This window comes from Podarcis vaucheri, assembly GCF_965113315.1.
Source record: "Podarcis vaucheri genome assembly, chromosome: 14".
In the NCBI taxonomy this organism is placed as follows: Eukaryota; Metazoa; Chordata; class Lepidosauria; order Squamata; family Lacertidae; genus Podarcis; species Podarcis vaucheri.
Window position 1 is genome coordinate 31,140,648 of NC_138752.1, and position 26,782 is coordinate 31,167,429.

Genomic DNA, 26,782 nt, shown 5'->3' on the forward strand with positions numbered 1-26,782 from the left:
CCGCGGAGCAGCCGGAAGTGGCGGAGCCTTCCGGTGTGTGTGTGGGCGGGGGGGAGGGGGTGTGAGGTGCGACGCCGGCCCGGCGACTACGGAGAAGTTGTGAGGGAAGATCGGTCGGAAGGTGTCGCCGCTGCCGGTGCCCGGGCAAGGAGCGGGCAGGAGGAGGAGGAGAAGCAGCACGGACGGCGACGCCCCCCTCTCCCCTCCGCCGCCGCCGCAGCCCCGCTCCCCTCGGAGACGCCATCATGAAGAAGCAGTTCAATCGCATGAAGCAGCTGGCCAACCAGACGGTGGGCAGGTGAGAGCCCGGCGGGCCGGGAACGAGGACGCGGGAGACACCTCAGAAATGCCCCCCACCGAATCCTGGGAACTGTAGTTTGTTAAGGGTGCTGGGAGTTGTAGCTCTTTGAGGGGAACGCTACTATTCCCTGGCTGCTTTTGGGGTTGAAAGGAGGGTTTCTCTAAATGAATGGTTATGTATGTAGCCAATTCTGAGCTAGAGGAACAAATGGGCTGCTTTGGGATAAGCACCTTCCTCTGTTCCCCCCCCCGCCCCCCGCAGTACCGTAGATGAATTTCTTGTGTGTGAAGGACGGCCACCCTATACCCACTCAGACCTTGGTTTATCTAGGTTTTTAATGTTGACACTCACTAACATAAGACTCCAGGTTTCTAGGAAGGAGTATTTTCCCAGCCTTTCTAGGAAGGCTGGGAATAGAACCCAGGACTTTTTCTATCGAAAGCAGATGCTGGGGAAAGGGCTGTAGTTCGGTGGAAGAGCAGTTGCAGTGAGTGCAGAAGGGCCTAGGTTCTGTTCTCTCCCCCCCCCCCATCTCTGTGTAGGCTGGGAAAGACCCCTCTCTGAAATCCCGGAGAATCATTGCTGCCAGTCTGTGTTGACAGTGTTGTGATAGGTGTGCCAGTGGTCTGATTCCGTATGAGGCATCTTCGGGTGTTCTACCACTGGGTCTTCTTGCTTCATGCAACACTATTAAGTCCCGAGTCTTTCTCCTCATGCTTTGCCTTGCCAGCAAGTTGTGTTTCCTCCATGACAAACATCCACACCCAAAACAATGATAAATGGTTACAATTTCAAGCATGCGCTCTTGGAGGCATCTATTATTATTATTAGGTGCTATGGTGACGATTCTGCCGGCATACAAAGAGGGAAGGGCTCTGCCAAGGGTCATTTTATTTAGAATTGGACCCAAGGAAGCACAGGGAAAGAAAATGGAATGAAGTGTTTTTAGCATTACAGTGCAGTCCTTTTCATATCTACCTTTTTGCCAAAGGATTGGGGGGGGGGGCAAAGTCTCTTAAAAGTGCCCCACCAAGTTTTAAGAGGAAATGTCATTTGCTTTCTGTGTTCCTGCCGTTTTTTGTGAGAGTGGTTCTTATTTGCTTTGAACCCCAGATGAAGGCTGGTGGTGAGCTAGGCTAGGTGAGCAAGAAAAAATTATAGACATAGACAGCTACTGTCCTCATCCTGGTGATCTGCTTGGTTGCAAATGGCCTTTACCTCAAGTGTTCTAATTTTCAAATTTCTGATTGAGTAGATTTGGAAGACCTGATGTTTTGGCTGGCCTTGGATCACCTGGTCTTTACTCATCCTTGGTCTTGTCTTTCCTTCTGTAGTTATGCTAATGAAAACCTACCTAAGCATAATGATGCAAAAAGGAGGAGGAAATGTTACCTGTTTTCAACCTCAGGAGTAGGGTGGATGATTGTTATGAAGTATCACCAGAAGGATTTCCTTCTCTCACCAACAGAGGTTACCTAAACAGAAAGTATTTTTGAGCCAGCTCATTCTTCCTCATGCACATGCCAGTCTGATCTTAATGATGAGCTGGAGAGCAGGGCCAATATTAAAGCTCAGTTAGATTCAAATGGGTTCAGGTCAACCCAGTCCTAGGTCATTTAGGGCTTTGAAGGTCAGTACCAATCACTTAAACTGAGCGCAGAAACAGATTGATAACCAGTGTGATTAATGTAGAATTGGCATGATACTGAGCAAATCTCGGTGCCCAAGTCTGGGTCCAGTTGTAGCTTCCAAGGTCTATACAGTGGTACCTCAGGTTAAGAACTTAATTCGTTCTGGAGGTCCGTTCTTAACCTGAAACTGTTCTTAACCTGAAGCACCACTTTAGCTAATGGGCCCTCCTATTGCCGCTGCGCCGCCGGAGCACAATTTCTGTTCTCATCCTGAAGCAAAATTCTTAACCCGAGGTACTATTTCTGGGTTAGCGGAGTCTGTAACCTGAAGCATCTGTAACCTGAAGTGTATATAACCTGAGGTACCACTGTGGAAGAGCAGCCTCATGGAGAGAACATTGTTAGCAGCCCAGCTCTGATGTAGCCAGTGCATGAGTGACTGAGGTTAGGCCTATCTTCTCCAGCTATGGCTGCAGTTTGAGAACTAAACACAACTTGGCCATCATTGCTACCCGAGCAGTGAAATAGGCACTTAAGCTGTGTTCTTGGTGGTTCCTGGAGCATGCAAGACATCATATTCTGTATGCTTAAGTGCTGGCACATTGACTCATAGGCTCACTTCAGCTTGGTAAATAAACTCTGTTTGGTGCCCGGACAACTTGATCAGTTATTTTAGAAAACACATGCCCGGTTGAAATGGGGCAACCAGTGAATGCTTTGCTGAAGTGGGTTAATAATACTTCTGAAGTGATAATGTGTTGTAGTGAGGAACATTTCACTACTTTTGTTTTCCTGCAGCGCTGCAGAGTTTGTTGGGTTCCCTTCTTCCACTACCTCCAGATCACTGAGACGATAATCTGTTAGATCATACTAAATATGGCAGGGTTGGTTGTGGGGACATGTTTGCTCAGGATCTCCCGCCTGCTTGGTTGCACTGTGGAGAACATGCTTAGCTTACATATCAGGAAGTTCCTAGTTCAAATGTGACATCTGCTGTGAACTTGCTAGGTGACCTTAGGCAAGTCTCCTTCAGCCCTTACTAACCTTACCTTACAGGGTTGTTGTAATGACTAGAACAAGCCATTTAAATACTTCTAGTGCTTATTATCAGTATTATGCTTTGACATTCATTTTTAATAACAATGTCAACTAGTGGATTTATTTCTAAGCAACTTATTAATAAAGCAATTTAGAGTGTTCAAAAACTGAATGCAGGTATGGGGAACTGGGGCCAAATGCAGTCCTCCAGACCTCTCTATCTGACTCTTGTGGCTCTGCTATGTCCTGCCCCTTCCCGTGCCACATCCCTTTTCCAAAGGCCACTCCCCTCAGTAGCTGTCTGTGAGGTGTGGATGGGTGTCTATAAAAGCCTTTCACTTTTGTATAACTTGAAATATAGCCTACTGTGCAAAGGTAAGAGTCGCACCTGTTGCTGCACCCACACTGGCCCCTCTCATCATTGTTATATGGCCCCTGGAAGGTTGGCTATGAGGAAATGGGGTGCTGAGGCTGAAAAAGATTCCCCACTCCTGACTGAATGAATGCACTTATTTACTTATGCACTTATATACCACTTAATTATTTGCAATTCACCAAAAATGGGATATCATTATTATTATTAAAATAACCTTTATTATACTTCAATTGATATCAATTTACTCATAACTTATAACATTTATCTTAGACAATACATACCATACACACTACATACACTACGATATATACACACCCTAAACACTAACTTCCAATTCATCTCATTGTGCTATTTTACATTTGGTTAGTCTATATATATTTCTTTTTTAGTTTTCTTTTTCCCATTTGTTATCAGGAAAATTTTCCTATATACTTTCTCTATATTTCAGAATGTAATTCAAGATTCATTGTAAGTCAGCCAGGAGATTAACATTGTCACAGTAGTTTTTAAGATACTTTTTAAATATTATCCAATCTTTATTGACTTTCTGTACAGAATTTCCTCTTATTCTCCCTGTCATCTTTGGGACATAAAATTTTATTATAGAACTGTGTACTTTCAGCCATCTTCATATAGGAATGTTATCAGTAGTATTATACCCGTATTACAGATAGAGGGGGGCAAGGCAGGGAGAATTCGCCCAAGGGCCCCGCATGGTAGAGAAATAGAGGTAAAATATAAGCCACTTACTTCCTGGCTCTCAGCTCAGTGTCTTTGCCATTGTAGGACTTTTCTTTTTTAAAACTATTGTGGCTCTATAGCTGCACTACCTGTTAAGATAAAATCATTCTGTTGCTGTTTTGTGCAATTCTGATTGACTTCAGGCTGTTCAGGTTTAGTAAAGAACACAAAACATTCCCCTTGGGAAGAAAATTGAGGAAAACCTTCTTGAAGCCTCTGAGATAATGTGACAATGTGAGTGGAGTGTACAGGTTTGAAGGTGACCTTTGACTGCAGCAATGTGAAGTTAGGGTGGGGTTCAGGAACCTTTGCTACAGTCACTGAGGAGCTTTTGCTATCAGTTTAATTTTATTGCAGGCATTCTCTGAGTGTACTTAGCAGTAGCTGTCAATTTGCATTCTTCTGCCGGACAGAGCATTATAATGCATGCTATCCAGAAGAGCGGTGTTCACTTAAAAATGCTTGTGCACTTACTCATGCAAATTACCACTAAGCATATTCAGAGATAAAGGAGGAACTTTGAAAGAGATTTTTCATTTATTTCCTGTTTCAGTTATAAAAGGAAGCACTTAATAGAAGTGGTGTTCTCTAGGCTCACCTGACTTACTGAAGCATGCAAAAGCATGTTTCCCCAAAAGGGATAATCTTCAGGTCAGATCTCATTTTTCATTGGTTCCTAGTCATGATTTGAAAATTCCCAATGAAGCTGAGCAGATTCCAGCTACCTTATTATTTGGACACATTACACATAAAAATGACTCAAAGCAATTTGCAATACCTTGGCATGGGATCATCTAGGGAATCCCATATACTCTGCTTTTTCTTGAAAGATGCTCATGATGATGATGATAAATAAAACAGAATATTCCTAGCACAGTTTGTTTCACTTGAAAATAAATTATTAAAATTATGTGCACGCTAATGTCTGGAAGGCTCAGGGTCCTTAAAAATCCTTCAAAAACAAACAACTGACCATTGCACAAAACTTGCCTGTTTCAAAAAGATACATCTAAAATATCCACTGCTACTCTGCTTCTGGCATCAAATTCAAACCTGAATATTTTTTACAGAAATTGTAACACTTCTGAAATACATTTTGACATTTCTTCTTGGTAATAAAGAGTTCTCCTTTATGGGGCAACAATTGAGGTGATATCTCTGCTATTGTTAGCTTATGTCCAAATGATATTGCTAAGAGGGCGTACTTGGTTGAGTCTAGAGAATTGTGATAGGAAGTTGACTCTTCCTCACTGGAACTTAGCATGCAATAGCATCATTAAAATATGATGCCCTGTAAGGCAGTGGTGAGGATGCTGCTGCACCACGAAACATCTCAGATTTCAGAAATTTGGTGGGCAGTTTCAGCATGTGACACACACTTTCTTAGACTCCTGGGAGGGTTTCCAGAATTAAATAAAGGTGGTACTACTAGTGTACTTTTTTGTGGAAGAAGATGAGGTAAAAGGGTGTTGCCTGACATGCTTCATAGCTGATAGAATAATATTTGGGAGCTGTCAGGCTCTGATTTTGTTTGTATTCAGGCTCTATGAATAGGAAGTGGGACTGTGCATCTCCTCTGGTGTTTGACTTTAAATATACAACTAGGCTACATTCTCAAGCTACTGCAAGGCAGAACAGTTGACGGTCAGCTATGTCAGTGTTTCCCAAACGTTTTTGGGCAACGGCACACCTGTTTACTGAAAAAAAATCTCGCGGCACACCACCATTAAAGCCCGCCCCGTGACGTCAGCGCGCAGCGTCACGCCGGGAGGGACGCACAAAAGTGAAAGTTTTTTCCCTCGGCAGCTCCTCTCAGCTGCGCTCAATCCGCCTCGGAGCGCAGGAGTGATGCCTCTCTCTGGCTCTCCCTCCGCGCAGGCTGAGGGAGGGAGGGAGGGGCGCGTGTGACCCGTCTCTGCTGGGAGACCAAACCCAGCGAGGCAGAGTCGCGCGGAGGCGCCCAGGCAGCGCTGCCGGCTGCGAGGAGGAGCGCCAGGCAGCAGCAGGAGGCGCGACCTCTCCTCACCGCCACCGCCCCGCCTCTCGCCGCCCGACTCGCCCGCCTCCCTCCAGGTATCTCGCGGCACACCAGCCGATGTCTCGCGGCACACTCGTGTGCCGCGGAACACCGGTTGGGAAACACTGAGCTATGTTAAAACTTTGGCTAGAGTCCCATGCTTGCTTGGTATGACACTTAAGCAGCTTTCTTCATAGCCTGTCCTGCAGTTTAGCAAACCTGCTTTGCTTCTTTCTTCCATTTAATACTTGGGGTTAATGGAGATGGAGGGCAGGGCTCTTGTCTTAACCCTTATTTCTACATAAGTGACCACTGTGAACAAATACATAATTAAGAGCATTGGGTGGTGTTCAACTAAGGTTTACTCTGCATAGACCCAATGAAGTTAATGAATGGGACTAATTTATGTTCATTCATTTCAGTGGGTCTACTTTGAGTAAACTACTACTGATTATACTATTCTGAATTCACTGTTCAGAGACATGAGGATCTGCAAGAAAAGGGGTTTCACTGAAATGGGAAGTCTCTGCAAACTGTGTGTGTTGGTTTGCACTGTAAGCCTTATATTTTCCTTTCTTATTTCCCTTGCTGTGCTTTATAAAGGCCGAATGAGATACAGGGGACTCAGGCTTCTTGACCAGGCTCTGCTGGGGGCCAGAAGGGCACCTGCCGCCAGCAGAGCCAGCCCCGGTGTCCCTGCCACTCGCACTTGAACAGCCCTCTCACCCCAGACAAAGGCAGCCAGGTGGTAGCCAAGCAAGGCTGCAACACTGACCCTACTCACATGCAAGCAGGAGTGGGGTCAGGGCTCTCTCAGCTTGCAAGGGCAGGCACGCTCTTCAGCCAAGCAGTTTAAAGAGGCAGAGGGAGGACCAAAATGTATCAGCAACTTACCCATACAGCTTGTTTCTCCCTCTGCCAGAGCAGAGTGTTATGATGGTTTCACCAGCAGTATATGTCTGATGAAATTGCCGCTGCCCTCTGCCTCCAGCCTCCTAGTTAGTTTGTTTTCCCCTCTGGGCGTTGGAGGCAGAGGGGCTTGAGTGGTGTCGGTTTCACCAGACATATAGCACTAAGTAAAGCTGTTATCACGGTCTCCCCCCGCCCCCATTCTGGTCTTGGGCAATATATTGATTTATCACCCAGTGCTACCTTGGAAGAAAGGTACGATGGACATTAGTTACTTACCAGTAATTAAAAAATAATAAATGGGGATGGGATTTGGTGCCAATAGTTGGAGAGGTTGGAATCTTCATCAGGGAAAGAGTGAAGTTCTCTTGTCATCTCACCCTGTCAGCATTTGTCAGATTTCATAAGATGTTTCTTCCTTTCCAAAGTAACTAGAACTTCACCTGTATCCAACCTCCCAGTTAGAAATTTTCTTTGGTACAGTTGCCTGGCAGGTGCTCCACTATCTGTCCACGTCATACATCTGCTTTGTTAGACTAAAGCAGCCTTCTCAACCTTGGATCCCCAGATGTTGTTCAATTACAACTCCCATCATCCTTGGCCCCTGGCCATGCTGGCTAGAAATGATCAGAGTTGTAGTCCAACAACAGGCTGGACTAAAACCTGCATGCCTTATATCAGTTTTTGAGATGGCGCAGGGCTCCTTGGGTGAGGTAGCATGGCTCCCCTTAAATAGGTTTTTCATTGTTACAAAGCATGCTCAGGTTCTAAAGCTGCTCCATGCCTCCCAGTTTGATTCATAGTGTCTAAATTTAAAGTTGGTCCAATTCAGTCTTCCCGACCTTGGTCCCTCCAGATGTTTTAGACCAGTGTTTCCCAACCTTTTTTGGGCAAAGGCACACTTGTTTGATAAAAAAAATCTCGAGGCACACCACCATTACAGCCCCGTGACGTCAGCGTGCAGCGTCACGCCGGGAGGGACGCACAAAAGTGTAAGTTTCAATTTTTTCCCCTCCCCCTTGCCGGGGAACCTCCAAGTTTTGGGGGTGGGGGGGAGGAGGCAGCAAAGCAAGGCAGGAAGGAGAGCGCGGCTTGGCTGGGTGAGCTTTGGCAGGGGCAGGGAATGAGAGCCGCGAGGCGGGCGCTGCGGACGGAGGCGCTGCCCGCCGAGCTCACAGGCAGCCAGGCAGGCAGACGGCAAGAGCCCCGCGCTGGGCGGCCTCTCCTCGCCACCGCCGCCCTGCCTCTCGCCGCCCGACTCGCCCGCCTCCCTCCAGGCAACATCTCGTGGCACACCAGGCAACATCTCGCGGCACACTAGTGTGCCGTGGAACAGTAGTTGAAAAACACTGTTTTAGACTGCAACTCCCATCAGCCCCAGCCAGCAGTGCCATACTGGCTGGGGTTGATGAGAGTTGTAATTCAAAATGGCTGTGGTGGCTGAGGCTGATGGGAGTTGTAGTTCAGAGCATCTGGACACTCCCTACCACTGGTCTACACCAGTGTTTCCCAACCTTGGGTCTCCAGCTGCTGTTGGACTACAATTCCCATCATCCCTGACCAGTGGTCTTGCTAGCAAGGGATGATGGGAGTTGTAGTCCAAAAACAGCTGGAGACCCAAGGTTGGGAAACACTGGTCTACACTATGCTGTAAAAATGCTTCAGATTCCAAGGTTCCTGCATCAGATATGTAACTGCTTAGACTTTTCTTGTCCTTTGTTTGAGCGAGCTGGTTACAGTTTCCTTTACTCTTCCTGTTCTGTCAGTGATTTGGGAATGGAAAGAAAGCTTGGTTTGTTGGATCAGGCATTATTCCATGTTTCTTTTCTTGCTAGATTTACATCTTGCATTGTAGGCAGCAATCTGTCACTCAAGATGCAGTGTTCATTTCTGTGTACACTTTTCATTCCAGCCGATTAAACAGTCAGCAGAGAAGGCTTCTGCAGCTGGATGAATCATTTCATTGTATTATACTACATCATATATTAAGCCAGTAATGTATGATATTTTGCATTTCAATTTGAGTTGCTCCTGTACAAGTGCTGAATTAATGACAGTAATGTTAAAATCTTCTGCAATGCAGGAGAAAACTGAAGTTAATACGTTCGTTAATCTTCCACAGGCTCTGCTTCAAGAATGTTTTGAATCTGCTCCCAATTGAAACTTTGCTGAGCTTGTGAGGTTTGGCAGTAGTACAGTCTGGAATCTGATCCTGCCTGTGTGCGCTTTTTTCAGCTCTATTTTTTTCTGATATAGAGCAGTCTAAATTTCTTCTGAAATTTCTCTGCATTTTAAGATACAGAAGTTTACATGGTTTTAAACCCTGATTGTTTTGTCCTGGCAATGCCTTAGACTTAATTTATTGAGACTAGCAACCTGCACTCTTGAACTTTTGTTGTACCACTCATTAAACAATATCAAAAGCGAAACTACTTATTCTCTGTCTTATTGTCCTCCTACTTAGGGACAAGATTTTCCTCAGTCTCTGCAACAAAAGGCACTGAAGTTATCAACTTCTTAAAATGTAAAGCCCATGTTTCAGTAGTGGGACATATTTTCTGCTTCCACTTCCCCACCTACTTATGGGGATAAACATGTAGCCCTCTGTACAGAATTGTAAGCCTTGTTGTGGGAAGATATGTGCAGCCAATGTATGTGCTTTGTGGTTGTGTGCTGTACAAATCCTGAGTGGTGGTGCTTTGTGTTCATATGATGTGAAAACTCTGCTGGATTTAGCCATCTCCACAATTAGCATTAACAAAGCTTCTGGGGATGATATCATTGTGGTTGTTAGGCAAGAGTGCTGTGTGTGATAATATATTCATAGGGTGGGAGTGTTCCATGCCATGCTGATTACTTTAATAAATTTACAACTAATAAGGTTGTTCAGTCTCTCTGACAGCTGCATTTCAGTGGCTTCTCGCTTTGTTCTAGAGGCCAGTCTGCCTGCCTCAACTTTGTGAATTGTAAACGTTCGGCTTGTGCTTTTACCAGCCAGCGATTTGATATCCCAAGTGCTGTAATCTCAGCCGGAGACCAAGGAGAGCCCTGTGTTAGTCCTGTAATAAGGCGCACAGAGGATTGAGAAACCGAAGACAAAGTTTTCAAATGACACATCAGTTGTTATGGCAAATTGTTCAAAGCAAAACAAAATTTCAGGATTGTATTCTGTTCAGATTTGACATCTGACTCTAGGATTTTTGGAGAACTGTTAGATACCTGTAGTTTGATGCATTTGCTCTGAGCAAATGCATCAGATGAATGAATAAAGTTTTAAGAAATCCATTTTTTAAGTGCATTTCTCTTTTAAAATTCTTCTGAATGGAATCTCAACTTAATGCAAACATATAGGGTTGGATCTAAAGGAAATTTAACTTGGGTCCCCTTGATAACAATAGGACAAGCTGATGATGACACAATAAATCTATGCAGTTGTATGATGGTTTGATACTGACTGCCAAGGACTGGCAAGTTGCCAAAGATGTCATCTGTTGATCCATTGGGGTGACTTCTATGTTTAGTCACCTCTTTTCCTAATGATAAGGGTGGCATTCAATGATGCGCCTCAGCTAGCACATGGAGTTTCGCTTGTAGAATGCAACTTCCCCTCCCTTTCCCCCCTGTGCCCCACACCTTCCCAAAATCTTGTTCTGGTGTGGTGGGGGAAACCCCAGAACAGATTTAGGGGGAGAGGAAGTTTTGTTGCACAAGCAGAAATCCTTGCACCAGCAGAAGCACTTTGCTGGATGCCCACCCTAAGCAGTTGCATTTCCGCAGTTCGTGTGTGTTAAAAACCTGGGAGAGCAGAGGGAACTAGTAAGTGCGAAGCAAACCATTTTTGTATCATTAGGAGTGACCAAAGCAACTGACTTTGCATTGAATCACTTCCCTTTCAGGCTTCCTAACAGCCTAACTTAGGTGTATTTCTGAGAGGAAGTGAAACAGCAGCAAGCAGCCCATTTGCTTTTGACAGTACAAGCATAAATATTTGAGGAGGGGTTTCGTCACTGCTCTTCTGGGTATTGATTTTACAAACTCCTTGAGCCAACAAAAAAGTCTTCCATGCCCTAGATAAACATTCCTCACATTGCCCATCTATAAGCACCCCAGGCCTCTTGATTGAACTTTCCCAGGTGGAAAAATGTTACTAAATATTTGGCACTATGACCAAATTTTATTAGTCAGCATCAAAATTCTTTGTGCACCAGGCTTGTTAACAGGGATGGTGAAGTGCCAAATTTATTCTTTCCAGAGAGTTTAGTGTGGTACAGCTATCACCTCTCCTCTTTTCAGCTGAATTTGGGGAAACCACTTGAAGCATCTGTTGTGTTGAACTATTTCAATTGCTTTTGTTTGCTTTGCTCATTGCAAACAACTGAAAGTCTGTAAATTTTGATAATAAACCTGATTTGCAATGGGTGTTGAATAATTTTGATTACAACTGTATAAGTGTTTTTACCGCTCTATGTTGTCTTCCATAAAAAACTTTGTCCTCCACATTTTTAGTATATAACTGGTCTTAAGAAGCATTTCACAAATTCTGAAAGGTCTTTTATATCTTAGGCACAGAGAAGATGAGAAGATTGCTTGATAGCATACTGTGACTAATTTACTTGCCACTTGGCACACTGACTGTGTAAATGTATAAGTTGCAATTTGAGCAATACTGGTAAATGTCCTATTGGCACTTGCATGTTCCATTGGGCTGGATGCAGAAGGGATTGCTGGAGAAGTAAGGACAATTGCCTGTGTGCTTGACATTGCTCAGCTTGGTTAATAAGAGTGGCCAGAGATGGACTAACTGAGTGGGTGGTGGGAGTGGTAAATGCCTAATTGTGGGAACGTTTGGTTTCAGCATGTTTAAAGAGGCTGTAGTGAGACATCCATTGAAAAAACTAAACCTTCCCTTAATAACACCAGACTGGATAGTTTCTTTTGCATCTCTAACATTGAATTTCTGGGCAAGATCCTCAACCTTGGGCCAGTAGGCCACCAGAAATATTTCATGAATGAGACAAGTTGGCTAGATCAGGAATGGAGAACCTGTGGCCCTCTGCCCTTTAGCTGTTGTTTGATTGCCATTATGACTGGGGGACTGATGAGAGTTGTAGCCCAGGGCTGCAGGTTCCACATCCTTTATCTACAACAATTTCAGTCCAGCTCTTGGTCTGGTTTTATGAACAAGACAGCTTTGGCTGTGAACCACAGTGGAATTTAGCAGGGAAGGAACTGCATTATTGCTGGTTCTGCTTGACCACTCGAGTGTTTTTCACTACTGTCAGCTATAGAACCTCTGGCTTTCGGAGGAGCAACAAAGGGCTGTTTGCAGAAGAACTTTTAAACAGCCCCCCATGGTGCACATTGAAGTCCCAATAATTGGGTCACAGTGATGTGACTACAGGCCAGAAAAACTTCCCCACCCCTGAAGTAGCAGGTGAGAATAGGGAGCCTATAGTAAAATTCTTATTAGATTCAAAATCACAAAGTAAAGTTGCTATGAAAAGGATTATCTTTTTGTGTGGTTTTTAAAAAAGTTGTAGGCATGAAAGCAGACTTGAATGTGTGGGTGGTCTAAGAACTTTGAAAATATTAAACCACAAAAACTCTTATTGCCAAAAGGATTTGGGTGTGGTTCCCCTCCTTCCCATGTTAGTTGCTGCTACAACAGCTCCACCTTGCACCTATAATTTTAAAATAGAAATGACGTCTTCATGTGCCAAAAGCTTCACTGGTGCTAAGTATTTATTCAGGAAGGAGTTCAGTGGCACATACTTGGCATTTACATCATCAAGCATTATGTAGGCAGCTGGCTGGTTGGCTGTATGTGAATTTTGGTCTACACATATTTGATAGGATATTTGTATTAGGCTTTTCCAACAAGTGTTGAGCTCAAAGTGGCTCACAACAATCATAGCATTAAAACAACAAGCATTGCAGTCACTGTAATATCAAACACATTAGCATAAAAATCAAACAACAACACATTCATCAAAACAATTAATACAGTTCAATGGAGTCATAGTTATTCAAAATATCAGAAAGAGCTGTTGAGCACCAGCCCTGTGCTGGATCACATCCCCTCTCTGGAAAGGGGCTTCTTTGCTCAGTGCTTGCTCAGATCTTGACTTCTTTTTTACCCTGTATGGGTCCACAGGTGTGCCTTCAGGTGGGAGCTCTTGGAATAGGTCTTGATGCAGCTGGCGCAGGTATGGGTGGGTGTGACAGTCTACGTGGGGTCAGGAGCAATGACCCCTCTTGGACTCAGCTTCCAGCTGCTCCAGCAGCCAGAAGGTCATCGGGAAATATTGAGGAAGGTTTCCAAATCCCAAAATGGGTTTGTTTGTCTAGTGTGACTGTGTTCTACCTCTGCTGCCAGAGGCATTATGCCTCTGAATACTAGTTACTGAGGATCACAAGTGAGGAGAGTGCTGTTGGACTCATGTCTTGTTTGCAGGTTTCCCTTTGGCCATGGTAGGAACAGAATGCTGGACTACATGGTTCCCCTTTGGCCTGATCCAGCAGTCAGGCTCTCAAGTTCCATTGCAGGTGTTGCCTTGCCTGCAGTTCCATTTACTGCAGTTCCGAATCAACTAAGGCTGTCAAAGCACCTTCAGGTTGTGGGCAATGTGTTTTCTTCAATTGCAGTCATGGCTTTCCCCCCCTTCCACCCCTCAAGACTGTGAAATTCTGTTCTCAAAATTGCATTGGGAATATATGTTCCACTGCACATGTTTCTCAGGATGGCAGGGCATTCCGTCGTACTCGCAAGTGGCCCACAAACTGGGTGAGATCATAGGCTTGTAAGCAAGGAGGAGTTTCCTGTGACAAATCACCCGCCTTGCAATGGCCTGTGGTGCCGTCAAAATAAAACACAAGGTTTTTATGGTTGGGAGACTTTGTCCTGGATTTCAGTATGGCTTTTAGCAGAAAGTGGAGAACTTTTACAAAGCAAGGCCTTTCATATTAAGGTTGTGTCAACAGGAGAACCATAGGAAGCTGCCTTGTTAGACCATTGAGGCCTATCTAGCCCAGTAAGTGTCAGCACCAACTGGCAGCAGCACTCCAGGGTTTTGGAGGGGGATCTTTCTCCAGCTGTACCTGGAGATATCCAGGATTGAACCTGGCACTTTCAGCATGCAAAGCAGGTTTTCTGTCACAAAGACAAAACCTTTCAGAGTTGAAAATAGCTAGAAAATAGTTGAAAGTAACTTTTTGAAATTTTAATACTTTGCCTGTTAATAACTGCGAAGCCTCTTTCTCTGCTCATTGCCATAAACTAGGGCACAAGACAGCCCTTCCATGTGTGGGTCAGGAATTGCAGGCATGCAGATGTCCATAGGGCAGTGCCTGCCTATGGGGAAGGGACACAGTCGGTGCCAGGCAGGAGGTTCTTGCAATTTGCTCTCTATTTCAAAAGTAGCTTGCTATGCAGTACAGAGGCTGCTGGCCAAGTCAAAAGCCCCATTGAGAGCGTAGAATTGTGTGCTGTTCTGGATTGTGGGCCAATTGTTTGGAGTGCTCAAATGACCAGTCATAAGAGTCTGATCCTGAAGGGGTTACCTAAATCCTCTCAAGTATTGGGAAAGAACACTCCCTGGTTTTAATAGATTTTAGATACGTATATAGTTTTAATTCTGCCAGTGTTTAATTGGTTTTTTTAATTATTGTTTTTTATATGCTTATAGCAGTTCTAATTTTTATCTGTAAGCCAAGCAGAGTCCTGTTGAGGAAAAAGGCAGGGTATTAATCATACTCATCATCATTCTCTCTGTATCTGTTGATGCTTCAGGTAAGTCTTCAAAGCAGGATTCAATAAGCTAAGGAGCACATATAAATAAATGAGACAGAAGAAGTATTTCCCTCCCACTATTTTACTCATCATGTGCGCCTGAATCTTGCACTGCATGCTTTAATGTGTAATGCAGTGGAACCTTGGTTCTCAAACTTAATCCGTTCTGGGAGTCCGTTCGACTCCCGAAACCGTTCAAAAACCAAGGCACAGCTTCCGATTAGCTGCAGGAGCTTCCTACACTCAAGCAGAAGCCATGTCAGACGTTCGGCTTCCAAAAAACGTTCGAAAACTGGAACACTTACTTCTGGGTTTTCAGCATTTGGGAGCCAAAATGTCCGAGTACCAAGGCGTTCAAGAACCAAGGTACAACTGTATAAAAATCAGGGTTGTTCACGAGAGAGAAAGAGTTCCATAATCAGGACATAGCTGACTTCCCATGGTAAGCTTAAGGTTGTGAGAAATTGTCTCTTTAATTTTATGTTGTGCCACGCCCTCGTTTTATATTATGTCACATCCCCTCTATGGCTGGCACCCCCAGTGCCCTCTCAAAATTCAGAATGAGCCTACTAGTCTAAAAGGGCTGCCTACCTTTGCTCTACAGGGTGTACAAACTAGTGTCGTCCTTGTGTGTATCCTGTTGCTAAGCAGCATCAAAATAGGCAGGAGCTCTCAGTGACAGAATGCTGGGACCAGATGGGGAGCCTGAAGCAAAATGGTATTTTCTGGATGACATTCTCCAACCCTGGCAGGGTCCCTGTCTCAAACAAGAGGCCTCTAAGGTTCCATTTTCAGTGCTTATCTAAGCATAAATGGAAGTTTGATCATATGCAAGGCTTGTGTTTTACCATTTTATAAACCAATAAAAGACTCAACTTTTTTAAAGTTGACAAAACGCAGACATAGCAAAAATGAGAATTCCCTAGACATGAAAATATCTGGTAGGCTGAAAGGCAGGGGTATCAATGTTAAAATTAAAATAGGTAGCAAATACAGACAAATGACACATCACCTGTCAAATGCAAGAACCCCCTGGAGCTATAGGATGCAGCTAGTAGCCTCCTGACCACACACCAGTTTTGTACCCAGGAGGAGCAGACAGGACCGCCTCTCTTAACTGTGTGCATGAGACTGGCTGGTTAAGGCTTTAGCTTGTTTGTGCTGGTAATACAGAAAGTACAATTAATCGGTTTTAGAGATCAGAATAAAAGAGAAATGGGAGGAGAATCTGGGTTGGTGGTAAAGGAAATGGACCTGAAGCTCATTACATCTTATAATTTTCCGGGGAGGGGGTTAGAGTTGTGGGTACCTTTTCCATCTTCACAGCTGTGCGGTCCCCAATCTATCGCTAAACACAGATGTGCAGCTGACAGCAAGGAAAGGCCATTGACAGAGTGGGAGGGAGCATCCTGTGTCCATACTCATGCACATCCCAAGACACCTGAACAGCATTACAAGCCTCCTGTTCCCGGGCGTCTGAATCCATGAGCAAAAGCAGTCCATTAAGGGGTGGCAATACATATGACACAACTTTGTCGCTGGTCCAACTTCTACTTCCACATAACAGCTTGCCTGCAGTGACTGGACAGAATCACTCTATTCTTTATCCAAACGATTTGGCTGGCATTGAAAGCATTTGGATAACTATGCGAGTGTCTGCCTAAACTGCCACTGATCTGAGAGTACATGAGCATTGAGATAATCTTGAGGATTAGTTAACAGAAGTTAACTATCCAGGAGCTTTGCTGTACTTGCCACATCTGAAATAGGAATAGAAATATTAAGCAGTGTTTAAAAAAGCACATTATTTGATTACTTCCTGGGAGCTAGTGTAGATGGCTAGAGCATAGATATGGCTTTTGGGTTACATTGTGTTAGCTTTTGAGGGCTGGGGCTGGTGGGAGTTGCAGTCCATGCTGCTGAATACCAGTTGCTGGAGACTGCAGGAGGGGGAGAGTGCTCTTGTGCTCAAATCCCACTTGCAGGTTTCCCACAATTATCTGGTTGACCACAGCAAGAACAGGACACTGGACAAGATGGGCCCTTGGCCTGATCCAGCAGGCTCTTGTGTTCATCATGGAAATCTAAGTTGGGTCTGATGGGAGTTGTGGACCAAAATATCAGGAGGGTTTAGTGAAGGCTGAAATAGATCTTTCAATTAAAAGTTGGGGGAAAGGGAATGGTGTTTCATACTTTCTTTAAAACTTGTAGGAGCCAGCCATATTTAATTTTGGAAAGGAATTCCATAAGGTGGGAGCCACCACTGAGAACAATCTGCCTCTCTAGGGAAGCTTTGCTGCCTCCTTTGTTAATGTCTTTTAGGTACCAAGTGAGGGCAGTCCTGCTTCCTTTGACTTACCCTGAGGTTTGGCACAAGTTCTGTTCATTGTCATACTTCTGAGCGCTTTTTGAGTTGTTGGTCTTGACCTTATGCTGCATTTTTATTTTAGCCTTTTAGCCTGCTTATTGTTTTATAATTGTACTGTGAGCCCCCTTATGGATTCAACAAAAGGAAATACTTTTAAACAAATGAAAATGATATTTCTAAATGCACACCATGTGATATGGTCTTAATTCCTAAGCCATCTCTTGGGCCATCCCCAGTGGTAAGGGGACGGTATAAAGCCCCGCCCTTCTTCTATCTTGCTAATTCAGAGAGTTGCACTGTGCTTCTCCTCATTGCTAGAGGCAAAATCCCAGCCTTAGCATCCCTAGACAGCTGGTGCCTCATAGGATGCACACAGACCAATATTTCTGAAACTCTGACAGTAAGGAGTTTTGGTCATTTTAACCAACAAAGACAAAGGATCTGAAGCAGCTCTTTGTGGCAGATTTGTAATATTTGCCGGAGGGGGGAAACCAGCCCCTTAAAGTTATGGAGCCTCTTTGTCTTGGCTTCTGCACAAAGCTGCAAATTTTTCCATGTCTTCCTCCACCCTGGCCTGGCAGCCAGTCCAGCCATTGTGCTATAGAAAGTGAGCAGGATGTATTGGTAATGCAGCCTCTAGTCTCCTGGCTCACTGTAAAGCTAGTTTCCCAAGGCTGGGAAGCCTTTCTGAAGCAGAAAACAGAAATACCTAATCTGCCAAAGAACTGCCAAGCCATGGAAACTCAGGGCCCAGAGTGGCTTCATGGATGTGGCTCTACACTGCTGTAACTTCTCTGGAGTTTTGGGTTCCTTTCCTTTCATCACCTTTAATCCCTCGCTCAAGGTTCAAGAGTTGTGGTCTCAGTTTGCAATTTGAAAGTGGAACTTGAGGGTTGTATCCAAGAGCAGACCCACTAAATGAATGAACCTAAGTTATGTCCATTAATTTCACTGGCCTTTCTCTGAAGAGGACCAGCATTCAATAACAACTCTGAGTCACAGTTCATGGTCTCTTCTAATATGTGTCAGCATCAGATTTTCTTTGTACTTCCTTGTTGGCCATCAGGGACTATTTAATTCCCACCCTCGCTTCATCACTTGCCCTACTTCTTAGTTTAGCCTCCGTCAAAGTTGAGCCTGTAGAACAGGACTTGGAATTCCTTCTAACCAGGAAATTGCCCTTCCTGGTGTTCTGTTTTCCCCCATCATACTTCCAGCTCTGGCTAAGGACTAATCATCAACTTGAAAAAGCAAACCTATCCATTTCTTACTGAATGAGAGTATAGGCAGAGCTAGGATAAATCTCAGACACCTGCTTACCCAGGGTGCCCAGAGGTTTGCCTAGGAATTTGAAATGTTTTTCTATCCCAGAGAACAGTCACACGTGAAAGAGTGTGATATGGACTCTGGCACACAGTTTTGAAAATTAAAAAACAATTTCCTCATCCTGTTCATGCAGAGAATGGTTGGGAGTGTATCTGCATTTACTTAATGAATTTGCCAGTTAGACAGAGCTTAGATGAGCTCCCAGTGGTCAGAGAATGGCCCTTTCATTCATTCCACAAACCATTTGTCCTCATGTTTAGACTGGATAATTTTTTCTTTCAGTTTCTGCAGATTAGAATATTTTGTATTGGATAAAGAAGTCCACTACCTAGTTGATAAAACATGTTTGTTTAGACAAGATGTTGGCATGCTTTAATTTTATGCTAAGTTTAATTCTTTTAAATGAATTAATTACTTTTTAAAAACTGTTTGTTGATATTTTTATTACTCATTGTAAACCGTTTGTAGATTTTTATTACAATCAAGTTATTTGGTTAAATAAAATAAATTTTAAATGTACGAGGAGTCTCAGAATGCAAACACAGCTGTCCTGACCCTGAATTAGCTCCTCATCTTCAGAGGACAAGGGTTGGGATGCAGCATAGAAGAGGGAATTGCCCTCAGGGCCAGCCCCAGATGTCTCTACCACCACAAAAAAATTCATACATGGAATGGTCAGTGTGGTATGTGGTGTGGTATGCGAACCAATATTCATACTATTAGCATAAGACAGATTTATACATTTCTGGGAACTTTCTTTGTTCCCTTCATTTTTTCCAAATACTTTTGCTGGTCTTCTGGGGACCTCCCAATTCAACAGCTGGTCTTTTTCTTAGCTATGCAAATAGCTGAGTAGCCAAAAACTTCACTTCTGCTGGGGAAAGCCACTTCACATTTTTGAGGAAGGACTCCTCTGCATCCAGAAGATTCTTCTTCTTCCTCTTTAGCCTTGGCATTAAGTGTTGTTGCACACCCTCTCCTTCCTTCGATGCTTTATTGTTCCAAAATGTGTCTGGAACAGCTTATCTGTTTCCCAAGTGCATCCTATTATGTATTGTGGATGCTTGGACAACCCAGCCACTTGCACGGTGGGTTGGAGGACAGAAGCGACATGTTTCTCTAGTTAGTCATACTTTGAAGGCAGACAGTAATACCCCATCTTTCCACTGTAGTGAAACCTGTATTCTCCCCCTAAACATGATTACTCAGGTAAGTTCTGTTTGGTTAAATTTTTTTCAAGGGAAGTGTGCTCAGGATTGTATCCTTCGATTGCCATTCTAAGCACACTTCTGAATAAACCTTTCTGATCCATGGTTTTATCTGAAATGCAGGCATTAGTCAGAATGCAAGTACCAGATGATAATATGACAGCTCTTGAATTACTGTAAGGCTTCTGTACTTCTGGTCAGCTCCAGAGACTTGGCTACTTGCTTTACTTCCAGCAACTAGAGCCAATTATTGCAACTGACTGGAGTTTCAGGGAGCCTCCTATGGAAACTCTGGTGAGCCAAAGTTTGAGCGACATTATTTATGGAAAATCTTCCAACCCATTAGAGGTTAGTCCGTCCAGGGAAAGGGGAGCCTTCTTTGAAACCTCTGTTTGCTTGCTTGCTTCTGTGGGTTCTGAATAGGATTGCTATAACTCATTATTGCATGTTCTTGCTGGATTGAGAGGCTAAAATGGCTGGATTTAACTCCCATCAGTGTCCTGTTTAGTGAGGTTTAGCAAATCAAGGAAAATGCTGCTCATTAAGTATCCTTTCTAAAATTTCATTTTTGTTCTGAAATGGATCTCTCTTAAGTCATTCACTGTTCCTGTATAGCCTGGCTTTGTACTGCTATAAAAGAAAATTGGGGTGGGGAGAAAAACACGATATATTGAAAGGCTAAGGAGAAGCCTCACCCCGATTCTTATCAGTCCCCTTCCATACAGTTGTGTCTTCTGCATTCTCAGGTTCTCAATACCTCACCAAAGAATTTGAAGTAGTCAAAGGCTGACAAGCGCAAAACAGAAGGAAGTGAACAATGATGTTTTTCTTAAAAGATTGTAGTCCTCTTGGTTTTGATAAAGGGCTGGTCTACATAGGAACATAGGAAGTGGCCTTATAGCAAGTTGGACAGTTGGTCCATCTAGCTCAGTATTGTCTAACTGAGTGGCAGTGGCTCTCCAGGTTTTCAGACTAGTGTCTCCCTGAGCCCTACATGGAGAAGCTGGCAATTGAACCTTCTGCATGCACAGGTCTACCACTGAGCTGAGCTCCTTTTTTTAAGGTAAACATTTCACCAGGCTAGTGCAAGCTCCTGGCTGGGAGCCCAAGTACTACAACGCAGAAAGATGCCCTGGCTGCTGTTGAACGCAGTGAGACCATTCCGATGCGATGGCTCAGAAGGGGCTGGGATGCCTGTGTTTTTGAACTTTACTCTCTCATTGGGAGGAGGAAGAAAATAAGCACAGTAACCATCCTTGGGTTCATGTGGGATCTGCCAATTCCCAGGAAAAGCATGAAGCCTGTGAATAAATAAATCTGGCTGGCAGCCAGCTCGCAAGCTTATGGAAAAATGCTTTTCAAAACATGCTGCCAAGGATTGCCTCAGATCAGGTAGAGTTTCACATCCGCATAATGGGGAGAGTGTTTTTCTAGAGCGCACAGCTCTGGGGCGCTGTCTGTAGCGCTGCTGCACAAGTTCTCCCTGCCACTGCATCTAATTCTTCTGAAATCATAGAATTGTAGAGTTGGAAGGTACCCCTAGGGTCATCTAGTCCACATCCTTGCCATGCAAGAATCCTGCCCATAGCCATCCCTGTGTGGGCTTTATTTATATTACATTTCCCCTGCCCTGCCTTCATGGAGCTTATTTGTGCAGCACATGGTCTCCTCCTTTGAAACTTCTGTAAGGTAGATAATACATGGGTGGAGGGGGGAGTGTCCACAGGTCACTCAGTGGACTTCATGGCTGTGTGGCCAAATAGGCTATAGAAGACTGGGCCTTTGCGGTGGTCTGCTGTCAACTTGGGGCATGCATCATTTGTGCTGTGGTGAGAGAAGCATGTTGTAGTCATGACCCCATAGACAGCAGCACGATGCCATAAGTAGTTCTAAAATAACCTTTCTTAGGCTTTTGATCTCCAGAGATGTTTTGTACTACAATTCCCATTAGCCTTGGCCAACCTAGTTGTGCTTGCTGGGGGCTGATGGAAGTCGTAGTGGAAGACACCTCTGGAGATCCCCAGTTTGGAGAAGGCTAGCCTCAGAAGACAAGGTGGTACTCCTAGATACAAATGCATATTTGTTCTATCCTGCTTTACATACAGATCATTTCAGTGCTTCTTCCCCCTCCTCTCTCTTTCTCAACAGAGCGGAGAAAACTGAAGTCCTCAGTGAAGATCTGCGACAGGTATTTTAATTTATGAATTAATGGCTGCCTCTGGAAGAGGGGTCGGGGGAGGCACTGGCTGTTTCTCACGTGCTGGATGGGAAAGCTGCAACACAATTTCAGGCAAGAGAAGAAGGAATTTACCACAATAGCCAGAAGGGAATTTGAAAGGTTCTGGAGGGCAGGTAGTGTGGTCAGAAGTGAAATAAAAGTGTTAGTATTCATAGTCACTGTGCTTACTGCAGCATGGCAGGTCTTAGTGTGGATGTGACGAGACCTCCCTCTATTCCACTTAAGTGGGGAAATGACCTCTGCAAATCATTCAGATTGAGTAAATAAACATCTATTGTTTTACATAATTTGTCTAGCTACCAAGGCAAGGCAAGAAGGGAGGGAGCTGCCTGGTACACAAAAGTATGCTTATTGAGCCTAACAAGTTTCAAATCTAAATCCTTCTTCAGGGGCAGTCTTTGAAACAACCACCTTGAGACTTTGCTCTCCAATTCTATTGCAGAAAGAATCAGTTGGACACCAAGGACTTGGGCTGGTTGTTATGCAGGGTGCTTCCAAGGAAGGACTTCCATGTACCTCTCATTTTCCTGCATTTGGTGCCTTCCCATCTTTCTCTTCCTGCCCAGGGCAGGAGCAGCAAGCTGTGCAGATTATTCCTGCCCGCTGGCCTGGCCTGGCCTGGGCACCTGAGATTTCAATGGGTGTTTCCTTTATATTTTGAAGTTTGGCCTCCCAGCCATAAAGGAAATAATAAGTGTAAGCTAAGATTTTCAAAATGCTGAAATTGACCCATGTATGTCTCAGGCGTTGGGGGGGGGGTGAGAGAGGAGAGATCTCAGAAGAGTGCAAAGCACATAGCCTTACTTAGAACTTCTTGGCTGCATGTGTTGCACATGTCTGAGTTTGAAGAGAGTTTCCTGATAAGCGAAGGCTCCGCCTTTCCCCTCGTCAGTCTCTGTTGAAATCTGGATCCTTTGCAGTTGCCGAAGGGAGCTTTGTCTCATTCCTTTGTTGGATCACACAGAGCAACAAGCAGCAATGTCCTCCCACTTGCGCAACAGAAAGCTGCTTGCACAACGGGGCTTCCAATTTCTCTTCTCCCCCTCTGGATCCCCCAAAATCTGCTCTGGAGGGACCCCCAACCTTCTGGAGAAGATTTTGGGGTCATGAGGGGATTGCTGGGGGGAGGAGAGGAAGGAGAAACACTGTTGTGCAAGCAGCATAACCCCCCCATGTTACATTTAACCTCACTCATAACCTGCTCTGTCCCATGGGTTTCGGCTATGTTTCGAAGCACACATGTTTACCCGCTTTGCTCCAGGGGGAGATAAAGAGGATGCCCCTTTCTTCATGATCCCATGAGGTATTTCTTATCTGCCACTCATAAGAGTAAATTATGACTGCTATGTTTCTCATGCTATCCGTATAAAAAATGTACTGCGGATTGCTACTGCAGTGTCCCCTGAGTTTAGTAGAATGAAAGGAATTACTGAAAAATGAGTGAAAGCAACTAAATACCATTTTTTAAAAAAAAATCTCTTGAATTTGTAAAATACTTATCAGTATACATTTATGGCTTTTCATTTGGAAACAGGGAAGCAGGACGTGAAGTTCCTAATTACACTGCACTGCCCACAGCCGCCTCCTTGCTCTGTGTTTTCCAGCCTAGCTATATTTCACCTTCCAGACTTGAGATTCAGCTGTTTGTTTTATAGACGTGGGATCAGAAGCTATTTTCCCTTATTTTATTTTTATATTCCAACTTTCCTTCACGTGACTAAATGGGGTTATGGTCTTTCTGAATCAGAGGGGTGGGGAAACGAGCAGATTTTGGCAGGGCTGCCATGTAAATATCTGCAGCTAAGGATCTTTTTTTTAAAAAAAATAGTGCCTTGTTGCCTTGGTGATCATATGAAATATTTGGAGTGGAGGGAGGTGGAGAGAAGCCAGAAATTGTTCCAGCCGACTGTTGGCAAACCATTTTTTTGCAAGCATGGGCTTCCCAGGCACAGGCGCTTGACCTGTCAACGCCCAAATGGAACTGCTTGCTCACTTGCTTGTTTGGCTTTGCTGCTGAACAGAATCCTTCCAAGTATGTCTGATGCTGGGTGTACATTTTCAGTTGCATCTCCTCCTGTGGAGTTCCATGTGTTTCGCCATATGGCAGAAAATGTTTCTGTCCTTTGGAATGCTCTCATTTTAAACACGTTAATTTCCAGAGATGGAGTAGGGCCCCTTCTGACAGAAGGAAGCTTTCCGTCTGTTGCTCTGGACTCACTTAAATGCCAAAGGGCTTAACAATAAGTTGCAAAGCAGAAAGATGTGTAGACTTTAAGACCAGCTGTTTGCTGATAAGAACATCTGTGATGTTCCTAGTCTTGCTAGGAGAACTGAAAAGTTGGCATTTCAAAAGTGCAGTTTGTTCCCGAGCTGTGAGGCTGGAGTCCCTCTGCCTCACAGCATGGAGCCCAAAGGGGCCAAGCCTGTGTATAGTCCTATTCTGTGTGCATCCGTCTCCATCGTGGACAACTGACCTATCAAAGGAGCATCTTCCTCTGTGACTTAAATGTCTGGTGGCTGTGTGGAAGAATGAGCTGTGTTAACCAAACAGAAGGTCAACAGCTTCTTGTGTGGTGACTTGGACTCTTCTCAGTTGCATGTTTTTTTTTGTCCCAAGTGAATGATGCTTTTTGGCCAGGGAAAGAAGAAAAAGAAGAAAAAAGTGTATGGGCCAGAAGAAATACTTGGATGCTGTTCCAGTTTTCTGAGGGGAAGCTGCTCCGTGTTCCAGTCCGCTCACCAGCTGCGTCAGCCAACCGAGCTGGAGGCAGCAGATTGAACATCCTGTTTGTGGCAAGCCTTGCAGAGCAGGGATCCAGCTGAGCATCACAGAATTCATGATGAGGGGGATCCCCAGCCACTGTTCTGTCCTGCTTCACTGGGCCGTGGTTGAGGGCCATGGTTCCAAATGGTGTTGCATGAGAAGGGTCTGAATTGTGCCCTGGGCGCAAGCCATTCTATGCCCAGTGGAGCAGATGGGCCCTGCAAAGCCTTTTGTCTCAGTACTTTGGCAGTGGTGACATCCCAAGGGAGGAAGGAGGATGTGTCAGCTACTACAACAGACAGGCAAGGTGGGCGGGGTCTCTGAAGCATCACTGTTACGCATAAACAGCACTAGCTTTTCCTCTGCCTTAGTGTGGAATGTGTGCAGAGTAGGGCATCAAAACTGATTAAAGGGACTGGAAGCCAAGCCTTGTGAGAAACATTTGAGGGAGGTGGGAATGTTTGGCCTGGAGAAGAGTCTGAGGAGTTATATTAGAGCCGTCTTTGAATATTAGAGCCGTCTTTGAATATCTGAAGAGTTGTCACATCGCGAATGGAGCAGGCTTGTTTTCTCCTGCCCCAGAGGGGAGGCCCTGAACCAATGGATTCAAATTACAAGCAAGGAGATTCCGACTAAACATTAGGAAGAACTTTCTGACAGTAACAGGTGTTTGACAGTGGAACAGACTAATTTGGAGGCTTTTAAAGCAGAAGTTGGATGGCTCTCTGTGTGGGAATCCCTTTAAGACAACTACAGTGCCTGAAGACAGACAGTCTTGCATACATAACAGTGACCAGAGGAGGAATGACCCCTGGGAGTAGCATAGAGAGAAGTAACACCATAGTTCATCATCAGCAAAACCTTCATCTGCCCCAGCTGCAACAAATCATGTCTCTCCCGTATCGGTCTCTACAGCCACAGCAGGTGCTGCAACCTTCCAACAGTTTGACTTCACCCCCAAAGGTTCACTTCTCCATTGTGTCCCGAGACAAACAGATCCTAACCAACCATAATGGATGGCCATCTGTCAGGGATTCTTCAGCTGTGATTCCTGCATTGCAGTTGGTTAGACTGGATGATCCTTGGGTTCCCTGCCAACTCTACAATTCTGTTATTCTAATGTTTAAAAATCCATGCAAGAAGCAAAGCCAGTAGCAATAACAGAACCCAAAGAGGCCTGGTGTGCTGGACAAAGGGGGAGCTCTCATTGCCTGGGCTACCCTACAGTTGCAAGGAAGGTGCCTGCCATTTGTTCTGGGAGCTGCTTAGGAAAATGTGTGTGCATCTCTTTGAGGGTGGGGCAGAAGCATGTCTCAAGTTTTAATGCACAAAAGTTGGTCTTAAGAACTAAAAAGAGCCTGCTGGATCAGGCCAGTGACCCATCTAGTCCAGCATCCTGTTCTCACAGGAGCCAACCATATTTTCACTCTGCCACCACAGCATATTAGCACCCAATGCCATGTTGTGAGCTGCTTTGAGGATTTCAGTCAAAAAGCAGGGCACAAATCTACCAAATATATAAAGATTTGGGGAAACACTAGTCTAGCATCATTTGCATGTAACAGGTTTTGGAAAAGCAAATGCAACTAGGCACTGAAGTGTTGCAGACCTATATAGCTTCAGAAGTGTCAGGGCCCTCAAAGGTCATTGGCTGATGCAGGAAATCCTCTCCTACAGCAGAGGTGGGCATCTAATTGCTTCATAAAAACTTTTAACAATGAAGAACCTGCCACCTTCCCAGGCTCTACTCTTAAAACAGCTCATGCTATCAGGGAGTTCTTTCTAACATGTAATTGAAATAGTCTTCCTTATATTGTGAATTTGTTTGTTCTGGTCCAGTTTAATAAATAAAATAAATAGACAGATACAGAGAAATTGCTGCGTCACCTATGTGACAGCTACTCAAATATTTGAAGGTGTCTGGTTATCATAGTACCTTTCCTGCAGACTACTTATAAGCAGTGCCTTCCATTTTTTCACATAGGTCTTGGTCTCCAGGCCCCTCACCAGCTGGTTGGAGTGAGAAGTGTTCAGGCTACCCATATTTTTAAGTGCAGCATTTTAAAAGACTGCAG

At 44.5% G+C, this 26,782-nt stretch overlaps 1 protein-coding gene across 5 annotated transcripts in view; it reads left to right on the top strand.

Annotated features, from left to right (window-relative positions):
* Positions 1-26: 26 nt before the first annotated feature.
* ARHGAP17 (Rho GTPase activating protein 17) overlaps positions 27-26,782 on the top strand; it is a 57,905-nt gene continuing 31,149 nt past the window's right edge. For 4 of the 5 annotated variants that reach the window (XM_082199338.1, XM_082199339.1, XM_082199341.1 and 1 more), the window contains exons 1-2: positions 28-298; positions 21,853-21,892. In XM_082199338.1, the coding sequence (XP_082055464.1) occupies positions 246-298; positions 21,853-21,892 (93 nt within the window). In that variant the 5' untranslated portion in view covers positions 28-245. Of the gene's footprint in view, positions 299-21,852; positions 21,893-26,782 lie in introns of all 5 variants that reach the window. The other variant, XM_082199340.1, reaches the window with a different exon arrangement.